This window comes from Corylus avellana, chromosome 6, assembly GCF_965113065.1.
Source record: "Corylus avellana chromosome 6, dhCorAvel1.hap1.2, whole genome shotgun sequence".
Classification (NCBI taxonomy): domain Eukaryota; kingdom Viridiplantae; phylum Streptophyta; class Magnoliopsida; order Fagales; family Betulaceae; genus Corylus; species Corylus avellana.
In genome coordinates, this window is record NC_142495.1 from 23,431,254 (window position 1) to 23,455,231 (window position 23,978).

At 36.9% G+C, this 23,978-nt stretch overlaps 3 protein-coding genes across 3 annotated transcripts; all 3 read right to left on the reverse strand.

Annotated features, from left to right (window-relative positions):
• Positions 1–964: 964 nt before the first annotated feature.
• LOC148585052 (uncharacterized) lies at positions 965–1,480 on the reverse strand. Its single transcript, XM_088517673.1, has one exon. It carries the CDS (start codon positions 1,478–1,480, stop codon positions 965–967), a length of 516 nt encoding a protein of 171 aa, XP_088373799.1.
• Positions 1,481–8,049: 6,569 nt separating this feature from the next.
• Positions 8,050–13,423, reverse strand: LOC132188016 (putative leucine-rich repeat receptor-like serine/threonine-protein kinase At2g24130). The gene is made up of 4 exons (XM_088517674.1): positions 13,333–13,423; positions 11,476–12,910; positions 10,139–11,190; positions 8,050–8,462 (listed from the first exon to the last, which is right to left on the reverse strand). The coding sequence occupies exons 1-4, from the start codon at positions 13,421–13,423 to the stop codon at positions 8,050–8,052; spliced, it is 2,991 nt and encodes a 996-aa protein (XP_088373800.1).
• A 4,031-nt stretch (positions 13,424–17,454) lies between these two features.
• Positions 17,455–20,779, reverse strand: LOC132188017 (putative leucine-rich repeat receptor-like serine/threonine-protein kinase At2g24130). Its single transcript, XM_088517926.1, has 2 exons — positions 18,223–20,779; positions 17,455–17,870 (listed from the first exon to the last, which is right to left on the reverse strand). Exons 1-2 carry the CDS (start codon positions 20,777–20,779, stop codon positions 17,455–17,457), a joined length of 2,973 nt encoding a protein of 990 aa, XP_088374052.1.
• Positions 20,780–23,978: the final 3,199 nt, after the last annotated feature.

The window sequence follows — 23,978 nt, forward strand, 5'->3', positions numbered from 1 at the left end:
GCCCCGAAGATAAAGTCTTTGATTTTAGTGTTGAGCCAATTGACTATGTTGATTTCATTGGGATAGATGCTATTTTGTCAAATTCTTCTAACCAAATTTGTGATGAGATCTATTTGGCGGAGGGGAATGTTCTATCAAAAAATGACGGGGTCATTGCTAGTTATTTGAAGATTTTCATGGCACGTGGAAGGGAGAAGTACGGCAAATCCGAAGAATTGCCAAGTGGTGTGTGGGGACTTCGCAACAACCATCAAGATATTTCGAAGATAAAGGGCATCACACTTATTGTGGGGTGTTGCCTTGTCTTGATCTTAAGGAATGGAGAATGGAATGAGTTGACAGGGCACCCAAAGGACCGTGGAAAAAATAGTCCAAATTCGAAGGCGAATTCTCTCCAACCTTGGGAGGATGATGTAGATTGGAATTCAAGGCTTATCTTATCTTATCTTTTAGTCTTTTATTAGGTTTCTTTGTTAGTCATTTATTCTATCTTTTCTTTCAGTCTTTATTTGAATTAGGTTTCTTTGTTAGTCTTTTATTTGGTTTAGTTGTCTTTCGTAGACTTCTAAATTAATTTTATTTCATTGTTATCTTAGGACTAGGAGTCTTGGGCTATAAATATATGCTTATAGCCTTTAACAATTCAGTTTTTGATTATTAGATTTGGATTATTATTGAGTTTGCTTAATAAGAATTACTTAGAGTTGAGTTTCTTTATTATTTTCCCTTAAAGCGTAGATAGTCTCTATTGTTTAGAAGATTTCTTTAATTCTTGTGATAGTCTCACACTCTTAGGAATATTTACCCCTTCAACTTGCTGTTTTCTTGTTCACCACAATCCTATGCTACAGCCTGCATCAGCTGCAGAGTTGGCCTCCCTCGCCGCATGTTAGAAACAAGAATAACCCACGCTGCCCATAAGAGATTTTGCATCTTCTACAAAGTGCCCAAAGAGACTATCGCACTACACTGGGGAGTTTACCACATTTACGATTTGCAAAGCATCCTCCTCAAAAATGATATCCACATGACCTCTCTCTTTCCCAAACATCACAACATAGAGGGCAGCCATTGCTTTAGCTCCCACCGGCAATAGGGACAACTTCTTCTTTATACCACAGGCCGCCAAAAAACGCCCTCTGTCATCGCGTGCAATTATACCCAGTCCCACTATACCTGTATTTTTGTTCAAAGCCACATCCCAATTTATTTTGATCATATTCATTGGCGGTGGTCTCCAGATAGCGGGTATGTGCTCACTAGGTTGCCTTGCAATTCCTCTCTGCCCATCACTGACTCTCTGAAAATCCTCCAGAGCTTGTTTTGCTTCTCGTAGAACTTGTGAGGGATGCGTAAATAGGCCTCCATGCACCACGTCATTACGCCAGAGCCAAATCCTTATGGCTGTCAGAGCAAACAATGCCACCTTTGTAGCATCACACCGAGACAGAATTGGAGCAAACAAATGGCAAAAATCCATTCCGACATTTGGGCTTTTCTTAACGGGCTGCCACTCCAAATGTCAAAAGCCGATGCACACTCCCATAATAGGTGAACCACTATTTCTTGCTCTCTAAGACATATTGGGCATAGAGCATTCTCCACCACCTTTCTCCGTACCAGATTTGCTTTAGTGGGGAGTAAATTGTGACAAGCTCTCCATAAAAACATCTTGACAGCATTAGTGACCTGAAGACTCCAATAAGCCTTCCACACATCATTACCATTGTCTGGTTAGAAGACTCACCCTTATGCACATCTGTTCTCTCAACCTCTATATGGTAGGCGTTTCTCACAGAAAAGACCCCATTTGTAGTGCTCCTCCATGTTAACCGATCTCGTGGCTGCAGAGGGCTAAGTGGGATATTTTTTTATTATGGCTGCCTTTTCCCCATCGAACATGCTGTCTATAAGATGCCCATTCTGTAGCGCCCCAGAATTTTCAAAGTTATTTAAATGGATTGTTTTGATGATGATGTTATTTTAGCCGATGATTTTGAGAAATTTATGGTGTTATAGAGAATGATAATTAGAGAATGGTAATTGGTGAAATAATAGGATAGTAAATGGTAAGAGAAATAGTATTGGTAGAAGGAGGGTGGAATTGTAGATGTTTAAAGGTAAGTATAATAGTATTGGTAGATGGAATAGTAAAATGAGGGTGGAATTGTAGGTGGATAAATGTAGGTATAATAGTATTGGTAGATGGAATAGTAAAATGGAAGGTAGAATAGTATTTGGTTTTTTTTCCTATAAATAGAGGTCTTCCCCTTCACAAATTTCACCACTCCTCTCCCTTCTCTTCCACATATTCTTCCTTCTTCCGTTTTCTACTCGGTCTTTATTCTTTCTCTAAGTGTTTACACGAAACAGAGAGAGAAATGGCGAGACAAAGCGTTGCAAGAAAGAAAGAACACGAGAGAGAACGGACTCGAGAAATTAGTTTCAAAAGATATACTAGTGGTGTTAGTCAGATTGGAGCAACTAGATCCTTCAGACCACTTTTAGCTTCAGTCTAGAAGTAAGTAAATTCACTACCTCTTCTAAAATTACTTTATGTATTGCTATTTATACATTCTTGTATCAAAATGTAAATGATTATTTTATTTACCTGTCATGGAGATATGTTGCATGTATGAAGGATTTTTAAAAGAATTATTTAGAAAGTTTATATTTCTTTAAATGCTTTCTAAGTACAACAAGTTTATATTTGGAAAAGTTTACATTTTTTAGGAAAGAAAGTTGAGAAATAATGATGATTATAAGAAAGAAGAATGATGATAAACTCTCCTACATGTTGCTCTAAGATGCATCAAAAGAAGTACAAAGAAAAGTACAAGAAATGAGTTAAATGTTTATGAAATGAGGGCACATGTATGGAGGAGAGTATTTTTGGCTCCAAGATAAGATGAGATGAGTTCGGTACCGATACTCGGATGGAGGCAAAACCACTGAAGGAGGCTATGCCAGAAGGTGGTATTCCATCAACAGACCGTTGAGTGCACCAAGAGAAAGAGTTAATTGACGGTTGGGGCATGGCTGAGGCCTCAGTTCAGTGCCATGGTCACAAAGGACCCGCAACCCTCGTACACAGGGGTAACAGTGTACATGGGCCATAATATGAGAAAATGATAATATAATTTCAACAATGATATACTATGATGATTTACAATGATGATTTATAAAGATAATTTATGACGATGATTTATTACTAAAGGTAATAGTATGTATATGCTACGGGAGATGCAACTGTACATACATGTATTATTATGGCTAAATGTATATTTATTTCTGAAAAAGATTTTTAAAACTGAGAACAAGGAGTAAAACTATTTATGGTTGTGGATTTTACTTGCTAGGCCTCTTTGGGCTCATTCAGTTTTATTTCTTGTTTTCAGATAGAAAGGACGCTGGAATAGGAGGCCGGAATGGGGGTGGAAATAATTATTAACTTTTAAGTCTTTTCATATCAGTTATTGTAATAATATGATATTCCTCAACTAAAGTTTAATGTTTCCTAATTTCGCTTGTAATAAAATCTCTTGAAAAATGTTTTATACATTGATTGTATCCTTTAAAATTAAGTACTCTGATAGACCTTATAGATCTTTGCAAAGACTTTTGCTGAGTAAGAAGAAAAGTGACAAACTCAGCCTTAGCGGGCTGGGGATGTTACACATTCCATCCCTTAGTTTCACTATCAATGAGATCAGCAACTTGTGTTTCTTTTGGAACTGGTCCTGAAAAGATTGCACCTTGAAGGAGATTGGTTTAGGAATCCAGCAATTGTCCCACACTTTGATATTCTTTCCATTCCCCACTCTCCATATGGTCCTTTTCCTTATTATTTCCTCTGCTGCAAGCATGCTTATCCAAGCCAAGGTGGGACGCTTTCCCACTTGTGCCTCCAAATCAGAGAGCAGTTAGGGAAATATTTTGCTTTAAGAATTCGAGCAACCAAAGAGTCTGGTGATTGGAGAAGCCTCTATATTTGCTTGGCCAATAATGCTTTATTGAAGATGACCAAATCCCGAAAGCCCAAACTTCCTCTATCTTTTGAGACCCCATCCTCTCTCAACTCACCAGTGAACTTTAGAGGTATTCTCCTTGTGACCCCACCAAAATATCTGTATAAATTTATTAATCTCCTCACATAATGTGACAGGTAAAAGGAACACACTCATACAATATGTTGAGATAGCTTGAACGATAGCTCTGAGTAAAATCTCATTTCCTGCTTGAGACAAAAATTTAACCTTCCAATTCTGCAACCGACCCCAAACTTTGTCTCTAACAGATTTGAAAGCCTTCAATCTCGATTTACCCACTAACGTTGGGAGTCCCAAATATTTTTCATACCGTTGTGTGGCTTGTAAACCCGAGAGTCGGGTGATCTCCTCCTTCTTTTCACTACTTGTATTACGGCTGAAAAATATAGAGGTTTTATTTCTATTCAATTTCTGCCCCGAAGCAGCTTCATATTTTTCCAAAATCCTTGAGAAGCTTCTCCACTCCACCGAATTAGCCTTGCAAAATAATAGGTTGTTGTCCGCAAAAACAAATGACTTAACCCAGGGACTTTTTTTGAAGTAGGCACACCTGTAATGACCCCATTCTCCTCCGCTCTAACAAGTATTGAACTAAGTGCCTCCGCACAAATAAGGAAGAGATACGGGGAAAGAGGATTCCCTTGTCTCAACCCTCTCGTGGGTCGGATTTGTCCCACTGGCTGTCCATTCACCAAGATGGTATATGTAACTGAACTTACGCAAGCCATTATTAATTTTATCCACCGTGGGGGGAAACCCATTTTGTGCATAATTGCTTCCAAAAATGCCCATTCCACCCTATCGTACACCTTACTCATGTCTAGTTTTATACTCATAAAACCCACTTTACTCCACATTCGGGTGTGCATCAAGTGTAATGTCTCATATGCTACCAAAATGTTGTCAGTTATTAGCCATCCTGGGATCAGGGCCGGCTCAGGCCCTAGGCGAGTTAGGCCCTCGCCTAGGGCCCCCAATTTAATAAGGCCCAAAAGAAAAAAAATTTTGAGTTAAAAAAAATTTGGAAAAAAAAAAAAAATTTATTTTGGACCAAACAAAAAATTGAAGGCCAAAATTTTTTTTTAATAGGGCCCAAAAAAAACTTTCATCAAAATTTAAGGTCTCAATTTAATAAGGCCCCAATTAATAAGCCCACTATAAATTTTAAAAATAATTCAAAAAATAAATTAAAAAAGGGACAAAGCATTAAAGCCTTACATTATTACATGCCAATTCCCTAGAGCTCTACAAGCCTGACGCTACAGTACACGCCAAAATCATGCAGTCATCCTTTTAGCCTCTTTTCGGAAATTTTTTATTTTTGGTGAGAAAATGTATTCGTCAGAAATAAAATATTACCATTTATTTTCTATTTATTATTTAGCTATCTAGGGAAAGTCAAGAGCCAAAAATATAAACTGCTGTCAGCCTAGTAAGGTTACCCTGAACATTTTAAATATCAGAGTCTCTCTATTTGTCACTTTACCTCTCCCCTTTGCTTGCTATTTTCTGAGTTTTTCTTCTCTGCTTATCTCATCATTTTCTCTTCCTCTCCGACTCCGAGTGACCGAGTCTCCTATCCTATCTCCAAGAACTGCTTCATAATTCCTTTGCCAAATCAAGTTTTATTGTTCTATTTTTGTTGTTTATTTTATTATAGTCATAATTTTTTTTTTGATAAATCGTGTTTGTTTAATTTCTTAGTATTTTTAATTAAGCATGTCTACTAGAAAATATATATCTGGATATGAAAAAACTTAAATAAAAAAGAAGAGAAGAGTAGACAAATTGATTGAATCTCAAAGAGGAGTTCTAAATAAATTTGTTATTAGCAATAAACAAAATATTGAGGATAATTTAGGTGAAAAACTCATAAATGAACAAGAAACTCATCAAAAAGAATTAGAAGATAATGAAAATGTTATTGATGTATCTAATTCTATTGCTACAAATATATAAAAAGACTTGATTCTTTTCCAAATGCATGTATCGCTTATAGAATTTTATTGACAATACTTGTTACAGTTGCTTCTGCAGAAAGAAGTTTTTCAAAATTAAATCTGATAAAATCCTACCTAAGATCAACAATGTCACGAGACAGATTAAATGGATTAGCCATATTATCAATTGAAAAAAAGATATTAGAAAATCTTGAATATAAAAACTTAATCAGAAATTTTGCATCTCAAAAAGCGAGAAGAAGAATTTTTAAATAATATATATATATATATATATATATATATATATATATATTTGTTACTTAAAAAAAAAAAAATTGACTTTAAAAAAAAGAAATTGTTACCTAAAAATAAAAAATAAAAAATTTAGGCCTAATTTCAAAGTTTTGCCTAAGGCCCCAAAATACATTGAGTTGGCCCTGCCTAGGATGAAGGCACTCTGATTTTAATAGATGACGTGCGACATCACCACTTTTAATCTGTGCTGCCATTATATATATATATTGGGTCATGGATCGGCCACATAAAGCCCAACATGCCTCTAGGACTAGTCCAAAGGCAAGTTCACTTTAAACAGGCCCAGACCGAGATATAGTGGCTAGCCCATCGAGGAAATAACAATCTTTCCAATGATGGTATAATGGACGTTCGGAAAGTAAAGGAAACCCACGCTCATTAACGAACGTATGATACATGCGGCGCCCAAGCAAAGCTCTCACGTTCATCAGGACATGGCCCAGTTGTCAGTGCCAAACCGAGACACGTGCACCCAAGGATAACTCGGGAGCCCACGTCCAACACAAACGTGGCCGAGCCACCCACTAAAACACGCCACTATCTCATGATCGTAGAGTAACCCACAGCCCATGATCCACTTCGCCAGCATTGTGCACGTGGATCCTTGGGCACGTGGGGCCGAGAACTCTGGGGTGACAACTGCTGGATGATGCCTATATAAGAGAAGCTCCAGTTCAATTGTTTGGTAATCACAACTCTCTATCTCTCTCAAGCTCTCATTGCTTAATTATCCTCTTTCTACAAATATTGACTTACGTATCAGAGCTATCCGCCGGCACATCATCGACAGCTTTTTTTTTTTTGCAGACCAACGACTCTTCGAACTAAGTGCCATATCACCCCTCGAAATACTGTCATCAACAATATATATATATATATATATATATATATATATATATATATATATAAAGTAGTTAAATTGTTGAGACAATATCTAGTTGGCCACAAAGCAATCCCTGCAAAAGAGAACCATTATAGACAAGAGAGCTTATCATTGTGGGACTCAGGGTATAGCATTGATATTACCTTTGACTTTCAGATCTGGTGGGCTGACGATAGGATTTTGGGTTTTAAGGAAAGTAGAGTCGTATCCCGAATATTATGTTCACATTTTGACTTCTTCTCGATCAGGAATGAGAACTTGGATTGAAGTACGGACCCCAATTAGCTGTGGGCTTCAAGGGACAGAACCCAATAGTGGGCTCGGATCTGTTATAATTATAGGGATTTGGGCCTTACGGTTGGTCCAATTCCTAAAACAATAGATCATATTTGAGCTTTATTTTATAATGAAGCAAATTTGTTGTTACCTAATGCACAACAACTACACTAATTTGGTGGGGGCAAATATTGTTCTAAAGATGGCCACTTTGTAACGCACCGTGAAGCAATCTATTATTCTTTTCTTTTGCAGCAAAAACTACTGGACCAGTGATATGTGAATGATTTTGTCTGCAAAGCATCTAATTATAAACACGTAACTAGACCTATTATTCACTTGATTCAATTTTTATCATGTATAATAATGTTCCACACTCTCACTCTCACGGTCTCATTCTTACCGTCTTTAAGATGACTTTTAAAATTACATTCTTACTCGATCACGGTTGAGAGTTTGAAAATAAAAATGTAGGGGCGAGAATGTATGTAGCATTACTTACTTTCGAATGGATAATGCAGAAATGGCAGAAATAAATCACAAAATAAATGGCATTAGAATGTATGTACAAGAAACAGAGAAAGTGTTAGTCATCGTCGAAAGTGGAAGATGAAATTCCAAGAGAAGAGGCGAATGTTGCTGTAGTGTCCCCAGTAAGGTATCTCTTGAGCCGATCCAGGTCGTCGGCTGCATCAAGCATTGTAGGCCGAGTTGATAAGGACTCCTGTGTGCAAAGAATACCCAACTCAATTAACTCTCCAATAGCAACTTCCTTCATTTTCTTTACTTCGGGGGATAGATCCTTTAAAGCTTCCACCAAAGAAGGATCTACCACTCTTTCCACCCTTCCATGGAAATGACTCTTCACCCATTTGTGCAGGCTTAGCCCACCATCAAACATGTTGTCTGTTGGTCTTTTTCTTGTCACCATCTCAAGCACTAGAATCCCGAAGCTGTAAACATCTCCTTTTGCAGATGGGTTTGATCCAAAACCATACTCTGAAATGTTACAAAGCTTTTTATTTTCAGTAACTTTCAAACAAGTGGTATAAATTAAAGATAGTGCAAAACAAATTTTAGTGCACACAAACATGACAGTGGGAGCCTGTTGGTCGAGATAAATCAATTGTAATCTACCTTAGTTCTAGAAAATATCTATGCCTCCAGTAAAAATAATCAAAAAAATTTCGGTCTTTCATTTAAATTTTCATAGGCTCTATTTGTTTTGAAGTAAAATATTTGAGAAAAATATAAAAAAGCCCACCAAACTAACCATCATTTTTGAAAGAGTCTTACAATGATAAAAAAAGTACTAAAGTAACTCATCAAACTACCAAAATATGTCAAAAATGCCACATTTTTTTATATTTCTATAATATCCTTATTCTTTTAAAAACTAAAATTAATAAATTAATAAATAAAAAAATAATTTCTTAAAATTAAAAAAAAAAAAAAAAAAAAAAGTGAAAGGGTTGGCTGCCAGTTGAGCCAACCATTTGATTTTTCATTTATCCATATTTTTTATACTGCACTAGCGATTTATAATTTAAGCCATCTACATTGACTAATTTTTTATTTATTCGAAAAAAAAATATTTTTTATATTTATTCGCCCTTTGGTTTTTTTTTTTTTTTTTTTTAGTTTTTTTTTAATTAATTTTTTATTTAGTTTTTAAAAGAATAGTGGTATTATAAGAATATATAAAAAAAAAAGTTGTAGCATTTTTGACACACTTTGGTAGTTTGATGGGCTATTTTAGTACATTTTGAACATTGTGGGGCTATATCGCAAATAATTGTTAGTTTGAGGGGCCTTTTTATATTTGTCCCAAAATATTTTCAACGAAAAACAATTTCTAGTCGTTTAGCTGGTATGCGAAATCATAGACCTCAATTGATGTAGTGGAAGACTAAAGTGACTAACCAAAGAACGTCTTTGATTCTGCAAAAAGAAGCGTCTTCGTCTTCTACCCAAAGAAAAGCTCAAACCCACAGGTTAAGAAAAGAACACAAACTCCACAAAATTTTGAGAGAAAATTCTTTGATTTGATAATAATTCAATGAATCTATGTTTTACAATATAAGCTAGCCTATATAGATGAGACATACTTGTAGAGAAAATAAACATAATCATAATAAAGAAAAGAAAATAATCAAAGCAAATATAATCCTAATAAGAAAATGAAATAAAGTCCAAATCATATTAAATATTCTACAAATAAAATTCTAATAAAATAAAATAAAATCCTAATATAAAATTGACAATCAGCGGGAATCGTAATAATATTTCGTTTTGTACTTTCGTCGTCCGAAAACGGATAAAATTCTGATCAAGCAGCGCATGCGCAACTCCAATATTATTTTTGTTATTTTACTTATTTTCATTTTTACCAAAATTATAGGTACATATCGTCCTACATCATCAACGGACACATATGATGGCGACGACGGTCACCGTTGACGGAGAATGAATTACGACAAGTGTCTATGAGGAAATGTTCAAACTCAAAAAAAGTTTACAATTCTATAAAATGAAAATCATTTTTTGGGGATTAAATAAGGTTTCCTGATCAACCAAATTTGTTTGCGGTTTGACTACCATTTTATATTTTACCAAAAATTGAAAAATTAAAAACATTTAACATCGAAATGCAAAGACAAGGGAGAAATATGTACCTGGTGCGATGTAACCAATAGATCCATATAACATATTCGAAGTACTAGAGTTTCCCATTTCAACAGCTCCACCATTTCCCCCTTCAGCAGTCATAACCAACTTTGATATCCCAAAATCAGAAACTAGAGCTGTCATGTCATCGTTGAGAAGAACATTGCTTGGCTTAAGATCACAGTGAATGACTCTGACAGGGGAGTGATGATGCAGATAGGCCATCCCTTCAGCTATGTCACTGCAAATGTTCACCCTCTGGATAAGACTCAAATCTGAACCCGTATACAGACAGCTATCCAAGCTGCCATTAGCCATATATGGAAGAACCAGAGCCTTAAAATCAGGTTGACTGCATACTGTTATAATCCTTATCAGGTTCCTGTGACGGATCCTCTTCAAGACTTGGCATTCTCTGGTAAAACTCTTTGTTGAGTTTCCAGATTGCACATTTAATACCTTGACTGCAATGGCTCTTCCGTCTGGAAGAACTCCGACATAGACACGTCCATGGCTGCTCGACCCAATCAGACTCCACTCATCAAATCCTGCCGTTGCATCTGATAATTCTTTATGGGTGATTCTTGGGAAATTGTACATTAGTTCTGGGGTATTTTGGTTGCTGACTGGTTCAGTCTTCCGAGAGAGAATCATTACTCTAAAGCGCCGGAACCCAATCACACAACATATTGTTGATAAGATTACTGATATGAACATTCCCAAGAAGAATATAATCAAAAACACACGTGAATGAAGCCAACGTCTCTTTCGATGGCAAATTGGAATGCCAGCAACTCTGCCTAATACTGTCCTGTCGAGTCGGCGATTCTCCAAGAAGGACATATTTGTTACCGAATCGAAGATGCCACCAGTGGGAATCGACCCTTCAAAGTTGTTGAAGGAAAGATTTAGATAGGCGAGTGTCTGAATTTTGCTGAGGCTTACTGGAATCTTCCCAGATAAGTTGTTTCCTGAAACGTCAAGGACTTCGAGGTTTAGCAGTTCCCCCATGGATTCTGGAAGATGCCCTTCGAGGGAGTTGTCTGAGAGATTTAACGTCCTTAGCGCAATAATTTTGCTGAGGCTTACTGGAATCTTCCCAGATAAGTTGTTTCCTGAAACGTCAAGGACTTCGAGGTTTAGTAGTTCCCCCATGGATTCTGGAAGATGCCCTTCGAGGGAGTTGTCTGAGAGATTTAACGTCCTCAGCACAATAATTTTGCTGAGGCTTACTGGAATCTTCCCAGATAAGTTGTTTCCTGAAACGTCAAGGACTTCGAGGTTTAGTAGTTCCCCCATGGATTCTTGAAGATGCCCTTCGAGGGAGTTGTCTGAGAGATTTAACGTCCTCAGCGCAATGCAGCTGGATATCTGAGGAAAAATAGTTCCTTTAAGTTTGTTGGAAGAGAGATCGATCTCTTGCACTATTTCCAGCTTGCTAAGCTCGATTGGCAGAGGCCCTTCAAGATGATTGTGGGAAAGATTTATAAAAATTCTGATCTCACCCAGACCTGAAAACTCTGTAGGGATTCTTCCTGTCAATCTATTATATGATAAATCAAGCTTGGACAGCTCTGTGCACTTTGCCAAAGTTGGAGGTATTGTTCCTGACAGAAGGTTGTTGTTGAGAAACAGATAATTTAGTAGAACCAAATTTCCTAAACTTGCTGGGATTTCACCAGAGAATTTGTTGTGGGATAGGTCTAGTAGACCCAGATGACGAATCTTGCCTAATGCTGAAGAAATTGAGCCAGGGAAAAAGTTGTGTGACAAGAAAAGCTGTTCCAAACTTGACAAGTTACTCATCTCTTCAGGTATGGTTCCATTTAAAAGATTGGATGTCAAGTTGAGAATTACAAGGTTGGAAAGTTTGCCTAAATTTGGAGGAATTGATCCGAAGATATGGTTTTCCTGTAGGCCAATAACAAATAGGTTGACAGGAAGTTGGCCGGCGGAAATCGGCAATTGCCCCCCGAGGCCCATGCCGGCAAGTTCAAGCTCCCCTAGATCAGTGCAGTTTCTAAGGGCAGTGAAGAATGGATCAAGATTGGTGTTGTCATCATGACTTTTCATCCAATTATATGATAATTGGAGATATAGAAGGTCAGGCTGCTTCCTTACAAACTCTGAAGGCAGGTCACCAGAAAAATGATTGTACTCCACATCTAGGTTGTAAAGTGAAGCATTAGTTAAAGACAAAGGAAGTTGTCCAGTAAATTGGTTATTGTACAGATTGACACTCCAAAGAGATGGACAGTTTCCAATCTCGTCTGGAATTTTGCCTGTCAGAAAGTTTTCGGAGAAGTCAATGTTGTCTAACAAAGTACAGTTGGAGAATAAGGTAGGTGGAAGTGTACCGCTTATGTTGTTTCGCTTAATATGTAACAAAGTAAGTTTGGAAAGAAGGGCTAAGGAGTGTGGTATTGAGCCACGTAGATTGTTTCCCTCGAGCCGGAGATGTCGGAGATGTCGAAGGGATGAAAACTCGGGCGGAATACTTCCGAACAAGTAATTGTCGACGAGCACCAGTTTACGAAGGCCAGTGAGATTAGAAATGGAGGGTGAAAGCAGGCCTACAAGTTGAGTGCCACTCAGTTGGAGTTGTACTACACGGTGGTGTTGTTTGTTGCATGTCACACACGTGAAGTTGCAAACATCAACAGCCTCGTCCCAGTTAGCAAGGGTGGGGTTTGGATCGAGTGTTATGGTTTTTTTGAATGCCAACAGAGCAGCCTTGTCGGAAATCAAAGAGTGGTGCCCCTTTAATATTTTGGCTCCTCCTAACAAACAAATAAATTGTGTCAGTTTTGCTTGAAAACCCATATCCCAAATCCACTCTCAAGCTTGAAAACCCAATCTGCATAAAATTAAAACGAGAGAAAAAATGGAGAGAGAAGGCCAAAAGCTTCTTGAAAACACATATTCCAAATTCACTATCAAGTTTATTCATTTCCCTCTCTCTCTCATCTACCAAGAACAAAGAAAGATTTTTTTTTAAAAAAAATACTTAATTACAATAAAGAAAAATGTAGAGAGTTTGATGTATGTTTAGTTTATTTTAAAAGTGACTCTCCAAATTAAAAAAATAAAATAAAAAATAAAAAAGAAAAGTTTTTTTCTTTAAATATAACCTTTGTTTGAAGAGTTTCACTAATAGAGCTTTGTAGATGCTTGTATAATAGTGACAAGTGACAACATATACCAGGGTTGGACGTCGGAGATGCTGCTGCAACAATTGCAAATATGATCACTCCACCGACTATGATTTGCAAAAGCTTCCCACACAAGCCCATGGCCACAACTTTTTCAAGGAGATATATATATTGTTTTCTTATATATATTTTGTGTTTTGATGTGCTTTGATTGTACACTCTCTTCCCTTTAAAGGCGAATGGAACGAAGGCCAATTCATCGCCCCAACTCCCAAGCTATGGGTTAGAATAAAGTTTGAAAATTAAACTTTTGACTTCTTTAATGTTTTCGGTAACTGGTTGTGCTGCTTGTGTTTATCATGTTAATTAAACTAGCCTATAATCTGCTCTACCGGCCGGATCTATTGACTATAATTCATCCAAAAAGTCTTTAAAAGCTTGTCGGTAACCAATTTTCTTCTCCTCACTCAATTAACCAAATATAAAAATATATTTATTATATCATTTTAACCATATTTCTTTACCCAATATCATGTGGGAATAAATTTTTGATCCTTAAAAATTGGAATATGTTAAATATTTGTTCCATATATAGATGTAGTTTAAAACGAAACGAACCGTAAAGAAAAAATAAATTACCAAAATGAAAATCTAGATTAATCAATAATAAAAATAAACAAATTCACAAAAACCCAACCATTCACAATCCATCATATCCCGACAATAATACCACCACTACAAAATATTTTGAGAAGTGTGATTGTATTTCATTTTTTTCTCTAGGCATTGCTGCCAATGATATTATGGAAAATGGTTCGGATACCATTGTCACCTTTATCGATCACAGTGCACGTGTTGAGATATCTATATTAAGATTGAGATTCATAGTAATTAGCTATCCAAATTATTAACAATTTTACAGTTAATGTGAGAAAGTATATAAGAAACCTATTTAACAATTTGAACAGCTTATTTTTGTGAATCCAAATGCATGTATCTTAGCCCTTACCGTTTTCATAATCTCATCAATTGTCTTTATCATTTGCTGGTAAGGAGACATGATTGTGACAAGTTGGAAGTTGCATCATAAACCACTACCAATATATATACCACCTTTGTCATCATGTATTGATCAACGGTCTATTTTTTCCATTTCTTTGTATCTTTTTAATCGTATTTCATATATTTGTAAGAATATTAAAGTTTAACTTTACGAGATAGTTAATGTTATTTTTATCACTAGGGATTTTTATTTTTCAAGTGCCATTTTAATACTATTTTTTAAGATATTGAAGGATATCTTATATCTTTGAAGCCTTACGCAACCGCGCTTTAATTGCCTAGTCTTTGAGCTCTTTGAGCCTTCCCTTTTCAAAAGTGTTCTACTTGCAAACAGTAGGAATTCATTATATATATATATATATATATATATATATATATTGTCATGTGAACGGCTATAATATTCTCACTTGAGTGGAAGGCCGCAATAATCTTATAAAGGTTGCTTTTTCTAATATTTTAGTTGTAATTGACGTATAATTATTAGCAGCATGTTGTGTTTCACACTTCTCTTATACCTAAAATAATTGGTGGTGCGTTTCATGGATCACACATACAATCGCCAACTCCTTCTAGTTTGAGAACTAAGAAACATGCTTCTCAAGTTGTGCTTCTGTCATTATCCATGGCAGACACGTATCCTCCACAATCCATATCCAACCCAATTAGTTGGAAGGTACTGTGCTGCCATTATATATATATATATATATATATATATATATATATATATATATAGTAGTTAAACTGTTGAGACAGTGTCTAGTTGGCCACAAAGCAATGCCTGCAAACATTGGCGGACCCAGGAAATTCGTCCATGAGGGGCATGGTTTTTTTTTTTTTTTTTTTTTAATAAATACAAAAAATAAAGTTTAACAAAAATATAACAAGCCGAATAAGTGAATAATTCAACAAAAATTTTAATTATGTTCTAAAACATGTAAATATAATTTACAATTTGTTTTGTTACGACTAGCACTTAGGCAATTGTCCTCGACAAGTCTTCATACCTTGGAATCGCTTCATGATTTCTTCATTACTGATAGTCTTGAATATATCTTTCTCAATATACGTAACCTAGGCATTAAATGGTGGCTTTTGTTTTACCTAGGTTTAAATGATTTTATAGACAATTAGATTTAAAATGAATAGCCACGATTAACAATTGAAGAATTTCTAATTTTTTTCAATTGAAATTTTTTTAATTTTTTCCCAATTAAAGGAGATCTGGATCCGAATTTGCAGCCTGGCAGGCCTAACGCCTGGCCTGCCCCCTTGGCCAATGGCCTTGGACTTGTCTTGCACGTATCCCTTGGAGGCATAATTATTTTTTGTCTTGTGTGTTATGTCAATGAGAACATATTATAATTTTATTAATTTATAATATTATTTTTTCCGCTCCAAAGTCCAAAGCAGGCTCCACCTGTACAAAATTGTCAAATGAAAAACAGTGCATTTGAAAATTGAACTGTTCATCATCTTCAAGCTTTCAACATTTCATTTTTCGGCAAGACTGCAACATTCAAATTCTTAAAAATTTTCAAACTTCAACGGAGCATAATATGACCAGAGCTTGAGGAAGAAGGCATAATCATGAGTAAGAGGGGTATAATCAGGACATAAAATTTTTTTTACCATACTCAGGGGGGATTTTTGGGAGTTGAGGGTGGGCAGATGCCCCCCCTCGACCCCCCCTGGATCCGCCCCTGCCTGCAAAAGAGAAAACGATTAGACACAAGAGATTATAGCGGACCAGTAAAAAATAGTTTCAATGCTTTAGTCAGTTATCACTTCCGAGGTGGATAATGATCAAATCATAAGAGTTTTTAGTGAGAATAGGTAACTGGAAAAAAAAAAAAAAAAAAAAAAAAAAAAAAGGTAAAAAATGTAGTTTACCCTATGAAATCTTAGGAGTTTTTTAATTTTAACCCCAAGGTTTAAAAATTGACAATCTACCCTCCTGAAGTTTCAAAAATTGGCAATTTAAACCTTCCGTTACTAATTTCCTTTAAATTGGACAGAAATTTTTTAAAAAAAGCCTAAGGGTAATGATGTAATTTCATAAATTTCCTTCTATTTAGACGAAAAAATTAAACGGAGGGTTTAAATTGCCAATTTTTTAAACTTCAAGGGGTAGATTGCCAATTTTTAAACTTTAGGGTTAAAATTGAAAAACTCCTGAAACTTCAAGAGAGTAAACTGCATTTTGCCCAAGAAAAAAAAAAAAAAAAAAAAAAAAAATCCCTATACCTTTACTGGGTGTGATTTATATAGTGGCTTGGCGTTGATGGAGGCTGATCCCCGTACCCCCAAATCCTAGGATTGGGAGCATGGCACTGGTATGGCTGAACATTATGTTTTGGTGGAGAGATGATCTTCGTTCCCCTAAATTGTTGGACTCAGGGTTTGGCGTTGAGATTTCCTATGATTTTCAGATCTGGTGAGCTAAAACGATAGCATTTTGGGTTTTAAGGAAAGTAGGATTGTATCCTAGCCATCAGATAGTATGTTGACATATTGACTTCTTGGCTATCGGGATTGAGAACTCGGATTGAAATACGGACCCCAATCGGTTGTGGTCTTCGAGGGACGGAACTTGATAGTGGACTCCGATCAGTTATAACGATAGCGGTCTGAGCCTTGACGGCAAGTCCAATTCCTAACACAATAGATCAAACTCGGGCTTTATTGTATCATGAAGCGAATTTGCTGTAACCTAATGCACAACAACTACACTAATTCGGTGGGGGGCAAATATCATTTTAAAGATAGCCACTTTGTAACGCACCTTGAAGCAATCTAATATTATTTTCTTTTGACTAGTGATATGTTGATGATTTTGTCTGCAAAGCATCTAATTAAACACTCAACTGGACCCATTATTCACTTGATTCAACTTTTATCATGTATAATAATATTACACACACTCTCTCACTTTCATAGTCTCATTCTTACCGTTTTTAAGATAACTTTTAAAATTACATTCTTACTCGATCACGGTAGAGAGTTTGAAAATGAGAATGTGTATAGCATTACTTACTTTTGAATGAATAATGGCAGAAATAAATCACAAAATAAATGGCATTAGAACGTATGTACAAGAAACAGAGAAAGTGTTAGTCATCGTCGAAATTAGTGGAAGATGAAATTCCAAGAGAAGAGGCGAATGTTGCTGTAGTGTCCCCTGTAAGGTATCTCTTGAGCCGATCCAGGTCGTCGGCTGCATCAAGCATTGTAGGCCGAGTTGATAAGGACTCCTGTGTGCAAAGAAGACCCAACTCAATTAACTCTCCAATCGCAACTTCCTTCATTTTCTTTACTTCGGGGGATAGATCCTTTAAAGGTGCCACCAAAGAAGGATCTACAACTCTTGCCACCCTTCCATGGAAGTGACTCTTCACCCATTTGTGCAGGCTTAGCCCACCAACAAACATGTCGTCTGTTGGTCTTTTTCTTGTCACCATCTCAAGCACTAGAATCCCGAAGCTGTAAACATCTCCTTTTGTAGATGGGTTTGATCCAAAACCATACTCTGAAATGTTACAAAGCTTTTTTGTTTTCATCAACTTTCAAACAAGATAGATTGTGCAGAACAAATTTTAGTACACACAAACATGACTGTCAAATGATTTTTGTTAGAAGATATTTTCATTACGGAAAATTAGCAACCCCAACGGCAACGATGGCCAGAGACAGAGAATGAACTACGAAAAAGAGCGTGTGTGAAAATGAGAAGTTTAAACTCGAAAAATAGTTTACGATCTTAAAAGAAAAACCATTTTTAAAAGGATTAAAGGAGGTTTTCCTTGTCATCCGAAACTGTTTTCAGTTTGATCACGATTTTCTGCCGTACCAAACACCAAAAAATAGAAGAAAGACTGTACCTGGTGCGATGTATCCAATAGATCCACATAACATATTTGCAGTAGAGTTTCCCATTTCAACAGCTCCACCATTTCCCCCTCCAGCAGTCATAACCAACTTCGCTATCCCAAAATCAGAAACTAGAGCTGTCATGTCATCGTTGAGAAGAACATTGCTTGGCTTCAGATCACAGTGAATGACTCTGACAGGGGAGTGATGATGCAGATAGGCCATCCCTTCAGCTATGTCACTGCAAATGTTCACCCTCTGGATAAGACTCAAATCTGAAGAATCCGAACCCGTGTACAGACAGCTATCCAAGCTCCCATTCGCCATATATGGAAGAACCAGAGCTTTGAAATCAGGTAGACTGCATGCTGTTATAATCCTTATCAGGTTCCTGTGACGGATCCTCTTCAAGACTTGGCATTCTCTGGCAAAACTCTTTGTTGAGTTTCCAGATTGAACGTGTAAAACCTTGACTGCAATGGCTGTTCCGTCTGGAAGAACTCCCCTGTACACACGTCCATAGCTTCCTGAACCAATCAGACTCTGTTCATCGAATCCCGCAGTCGCATCTGATAGTTCTTTGTGGGTGATTCTTGGGAAATTGTGGATTAGTTCTGGGGTTGTCGGTTTTCTGATGGGTTCAGTCTTCCGAGAGTGAATTATTACTCTAACGCGCCGGAATCCGATCACACAACAGATTGTTGATAAGAATACTGATATGAATATGCCCATCACGAATATAGCCAATTTCACACGTGAATGAAGCCAAGGTCTCTTCCGACGGCAAATTGGAAAGCCAGCAACTCTGCTAGATACTGTCCTGCAGAGTTTGCGATTTTCCAAGAACGACATGCTTGTTACTAAATCGAAGATGCCACCAGTGGGAATCATCCCTTCAAAGTTGTTAAAGGAAAGATTTAGATAGGCGAGTGTCTGAATTTTGCTGAGGCTTACTGGAATCATCCCAGATAAGTTGTTTCCTGAAACGTCGAGGACTTCGAGGTTTCGTAGTTCCCCCATGGTTTCTGGAAGATACCCTTCGAGAGAGTTGTCTGAGAGATTTAACGTCCTCAGCGCAATGCAGCTGGATATCTGAGGAAAAATATTTCCATTAAGTTTGTTGGAAGAGAGATCGATCTCTTGCACTTTTTCCAGCTTGCTCAGCTCGAGTGGCAAAGGCCCTTCAAGAAGATTGTGGGAAAGATTTATAAAAATTCTGATCTCACCCAGACCTGAAAAATCTGGAGGGATTCTTCCTGTCAACCTATTATATGATAAATCAAGCTTGTACAGCTCGGTGCACTTTGCCAAAGTTGCAGGTATTGATCCTGACAGAAGGTTGTTGTTGAGAAACAGAGAATTTAGTTTAACCAAATTTCCCAAACTTTCTGGGATTTCACCAGAGAAATTGTTGTGTGATAGGTCTAGGAGACCCAGATGACGAATATTGCCTAATGTTGAAGGAATTGAGCCAGGGAAAAAGTTGTGTGACAAGAAAAGCTGGTCCAATCTTGACAAGTTACTCATCTCTTCAGGTATGGTTCCATTTAAAAGATTGGATGTCAAGTTGAGACTTGCAAGGTGGGAAAGTTTCCCTAAATTTGGAGGAATTGATCCGAAGATTTGGTTTTCCTGTAGGTCAATAACTGATAGGTTGACAGGAAGTTGGCCGACGGAAATCGGCAATTGCCCTCCGAGGCCCATGCCGGCAAGTTCTAGCTCCACTAGACCAGTGCAGTTTCTAAGGGCAGTGAAGAATGGATCAAGATTGGTGTTGTCATCATGACTTTTCATATGATTATATGATAAATGGAGAGAATGAAGGTCAGGCTGAGTCCTTACAAACTCTGAAGGCAGGTCACCAGAAAAATGATTGTACTCCAAATCAAGGTTGTAAAGTGAAGCATTAGTTAAAGAGAAAGGAATTTGTCCAGTAAATTGGTTATTGTACAGATTGACATTCCAAAGAGAAGGACAGTTTCCAATCTCGTCTGGAATTTTTCCTGTCAGAAAGTTATCGGAGAAGTCAATGTTGTCTAACAAAGTGCAGTTGGAGAATAAGGTAGGTGGAAGTGTACCGCTTATGTTGTTTCGCTTAATATGTAATAGAGTAAGTTTGGAAAGAAGGGCTAAGGAGTCTGGTATTGTGCCACGTAGATTGTTTCCCTCGATCCGGAGATGGCGGAGGCGCCGAAGGGAGGAAAACTCGGGCGGAATGCTTCCGAACAAGTGATTGTCGACCAGCACCAGTTCACGAAGGCCTGTGAGATTAGAAATGGAGGGTGAAAGCAGGCCTACAAGTTGAGTGCCATTCAGTTGGAGTTGTACTACACGGTGTTGCTTTTTGTTGCATATCACACGCGTGAAGTTGCACACATCGACAGACTCATCCCAGTTAGCAAGGGTGGAGTTTGGATCGAGTGTTATGGTTTTTTTGAATGCCAACAGAGCAGCCTTGTCGGAAATCAAAGAGTGGTGAGGGGGGTTGTGATGGCCTAAATTTGTTTGACCATATGTGAAAGCCAAATATTGTAGAAGGAGAAGAAACAAGAATTTTATGAAGATCATGATACTGCAATAATGTCTTGGAAGTCTCCTCTGTTTTTCCTACTTTCACATTGCTTCATAATCATAACAAGCTTATGAAAGCAGCAGAAGAGTAGGGCTGTCATGTGGCTCAGGGAGTGCGAGAGAAGTTTAAGTGAAGGTGGAAATAGATATTTGGGCAAGAAATATTCAATAGAGGCAATGATTTGCTAGGGGATAAAGAATTGTTCTTTTTTCATTATGCTTGCAACCATGATGAGTAGATTTTCAACTTAAACAAAATGGATACCCACTGAGATGACAATAAAAGAAATGGTGCAAAAAGATTAGTGGATCACATTCTTCTTCTAGTAGCTAGCATACAGAAACAATGAAATTTTGGTGTCAGCCACACACACAGAAACGAATGCAGTTGACATTAGTGCACACACACAGACAATGGGAGCTGGAGTTGACATTTGAGTGTTCACACACTCAGAGAGAAGGAGAGATGCAGTTGACATTTGAATGTTCTGTCTAATGTGCAAGGAGTACTTCAAGGACAGAATGAGAGATGCAGTTGACAGTGAAGGCAATGTTTTGATGGGCACTTTTGAGATATTCATTGGATTGTGTATGGCAGAGAATGAGAGATGCGGTTGTCATTCAATGCATAGATTTTCATGTTAACCAAAATGGATAACCAGGGTAAAATGAGTAATGCTTGAGAGCATCACTTTAGCCATTCTATGTATGTGCTAAGAGGAAGTGGCTCTTGAGTTCAGAGCTAATGATATGGCCGGCTGGAGTGCGGTTGCAGTTCCACAATCAGTCAACTTTTCTTCATTTACTATGCTTTGCTTTTGTTCATAGTGAAACCAACACTTTTTGCTCTCTGCATTGGTAAAGATGCTTCTGTTTTTCATCAATTACTGTAAGATTAGGATAAAAGTTACTTTTGTCATTATTTTAACATTTAAAATCTTATCAATTTAGTTGTTATCTTATTGTGGTCTATTTAAAGATTATTTTGTTGTTAGTAAATAATCAAAAAGTACTTTGCAATCAACCTGTGTATTCTCCTGTCCTAGGTGGAGTTTTGTGGCGTTCTTCTACTCAAAGCGGAGATGTGTTACACTCAAATCCCTTTTCCAATTTTACACTGAAATCCCTTTTCAAGTATGGAACCCTTGCTCTGTTACTGTAGAAGCCTAAGATCAAATAAAGCTCAACCCTTTACGGCTATACTGGTGAAAGCACAGCAGCCATCATAATGGCGCAAGACAAGCACTCAAAATTCTGGTGGCTTATGATTACACCACTGCTTATATTGGGGAAAGAAGTGCACTGGATGACATTTATTTTTAAGTAAACTTCTTTGAGAATATATTTTTCATCAAATATGTTGACAATGTGGTAATTACAAGGAAACAACAATAGTTATAATGTGCACTGCTAATGAATTATGCTTGATGATTCTGTTTTCAATTTCCTGTCTTCATCCACCTACAATTCTAGCTGTTCAATTGCCAGTCACAGAATTCTGCAAAATTATTGGAAAACTGTTTTCTTGTTCCCTTTTATCTTTTCAAAGATTTGGTTTCTTCTATTCATTATTCACTGAATATATGTTTTTATTTCAAGTAACCATTTAATTAATTTACTTTTAAATCTGATTATCCTAAGGTTCCTGGGTACACTCTTATGGACATATACATTCTGATTTTCCTGTTTCACTAGGGCTTGGAGGGTTGGGGGATATTAAGTAGTTAATGCCAGAGCTAATGGGGCTCAACTGCTCTCTATCTGATCTATGATAAAGGCAGCATACCCTTTTTTCCCCTCATCACTTTATCCACAAAAATGCCTAATTCCTCAATCCGAACATCAGCTGATTAGTGTCAGCTTTGTGTCTCATTGACAGGGTACTTTATCTTTCTTATTTTTTCGTTTCTACAATATGTTATTAAATCAACACTTATTCCAAAAACTTAAGCTAATGTAAAGAAATGAATTTAATTCTTTAATTTATAGTCTAACACTCTCCCTAATGTGTAGACTCAAATTCCCACTTAATAAGTGAGTTCTAATACTTATTGGAGCTATGCTCAGGAAGTGTCACCGCATCAATCATATCGGGGCTAGAGAATAGCGCAATTTGACTTTCTTACAACTTATGATTGAAAATAGCTTCATTCTTCTTGATGGCTACATTATGTCTTCCCCTTGTATCTATCAACCGACAATTCATGGTTGATCTAGAAATTCTCAACTGTGATTCTAGTGACTGTGCCATTTGTCTGATTATTCTGATTAGGCAAGGACAGAAGCTCCAGATAATGTTCAAGATATAATACAAGTAGTGGATTTCTTCTATGTCAAGCCTTCTTTCAACCCAACATTGAAAGTAATTACTCCAGTGTTTGAATATTTACTGTGTGCTGTCATTTTCACACATGAGACTGACATCAACCATGCGCAGAGAGCCACATGAGCTGAAGATTTTTGACAATGACTTCTTATGGAAGTACACCTGAAAACCGTTTGGTTGACATTTAGTAATAGCCAGCCAATCTTTATAGAGCATTTATTTGATCAAGTATTTTGACAAGTGTGATGGTATTTCTTCTTTTCCCTGGTCATTGCAGCCAATGATATTATGCAAAATGGTTCGGATACCACTATCGCCTTTATCATTGCGCCCGTGTTTAGCTAGCTATCTATTTTAGGATGAGATTCATATTAATTAGCTATCAAAATTATTATCAATTTAGGCAATTCATGTGAGAGAGTATATAAGAAACCTACCTAGCAATTTGAGCAGCTAATTGTCATGAATCCAAATCCATCTATCTTAGCACTTACCGTTTTCATAATCTAATAAATTGTCTTTATCATCTGCTGGTAAGGAGACATGCTTGTGACAAGTTGGAAGTTGCATCATAAACCACTACCAATATACATACCTTTGTCATTATGTATTGTTCAACCGTCTATTTTTACCATCTCTTTGTATCTTTTTAATAGTATTTCATATATTTGTAAGAATATTAAAGTTTAACTTTATGAGATAATTAATGTTATTTTTATCATTAGGGGTTCTTATTTTTCAAGTGGCATTTTAATTCTTTTTTTTAAGATATTGTATTTCTTAAGGAAATCTTATATCTTTGGAGCCTTAGGCAGCCGCTTTAGTTGCCTAGTCTTTGAGCCACCCCTTTTCAAAAGTGTGCTACTTGAA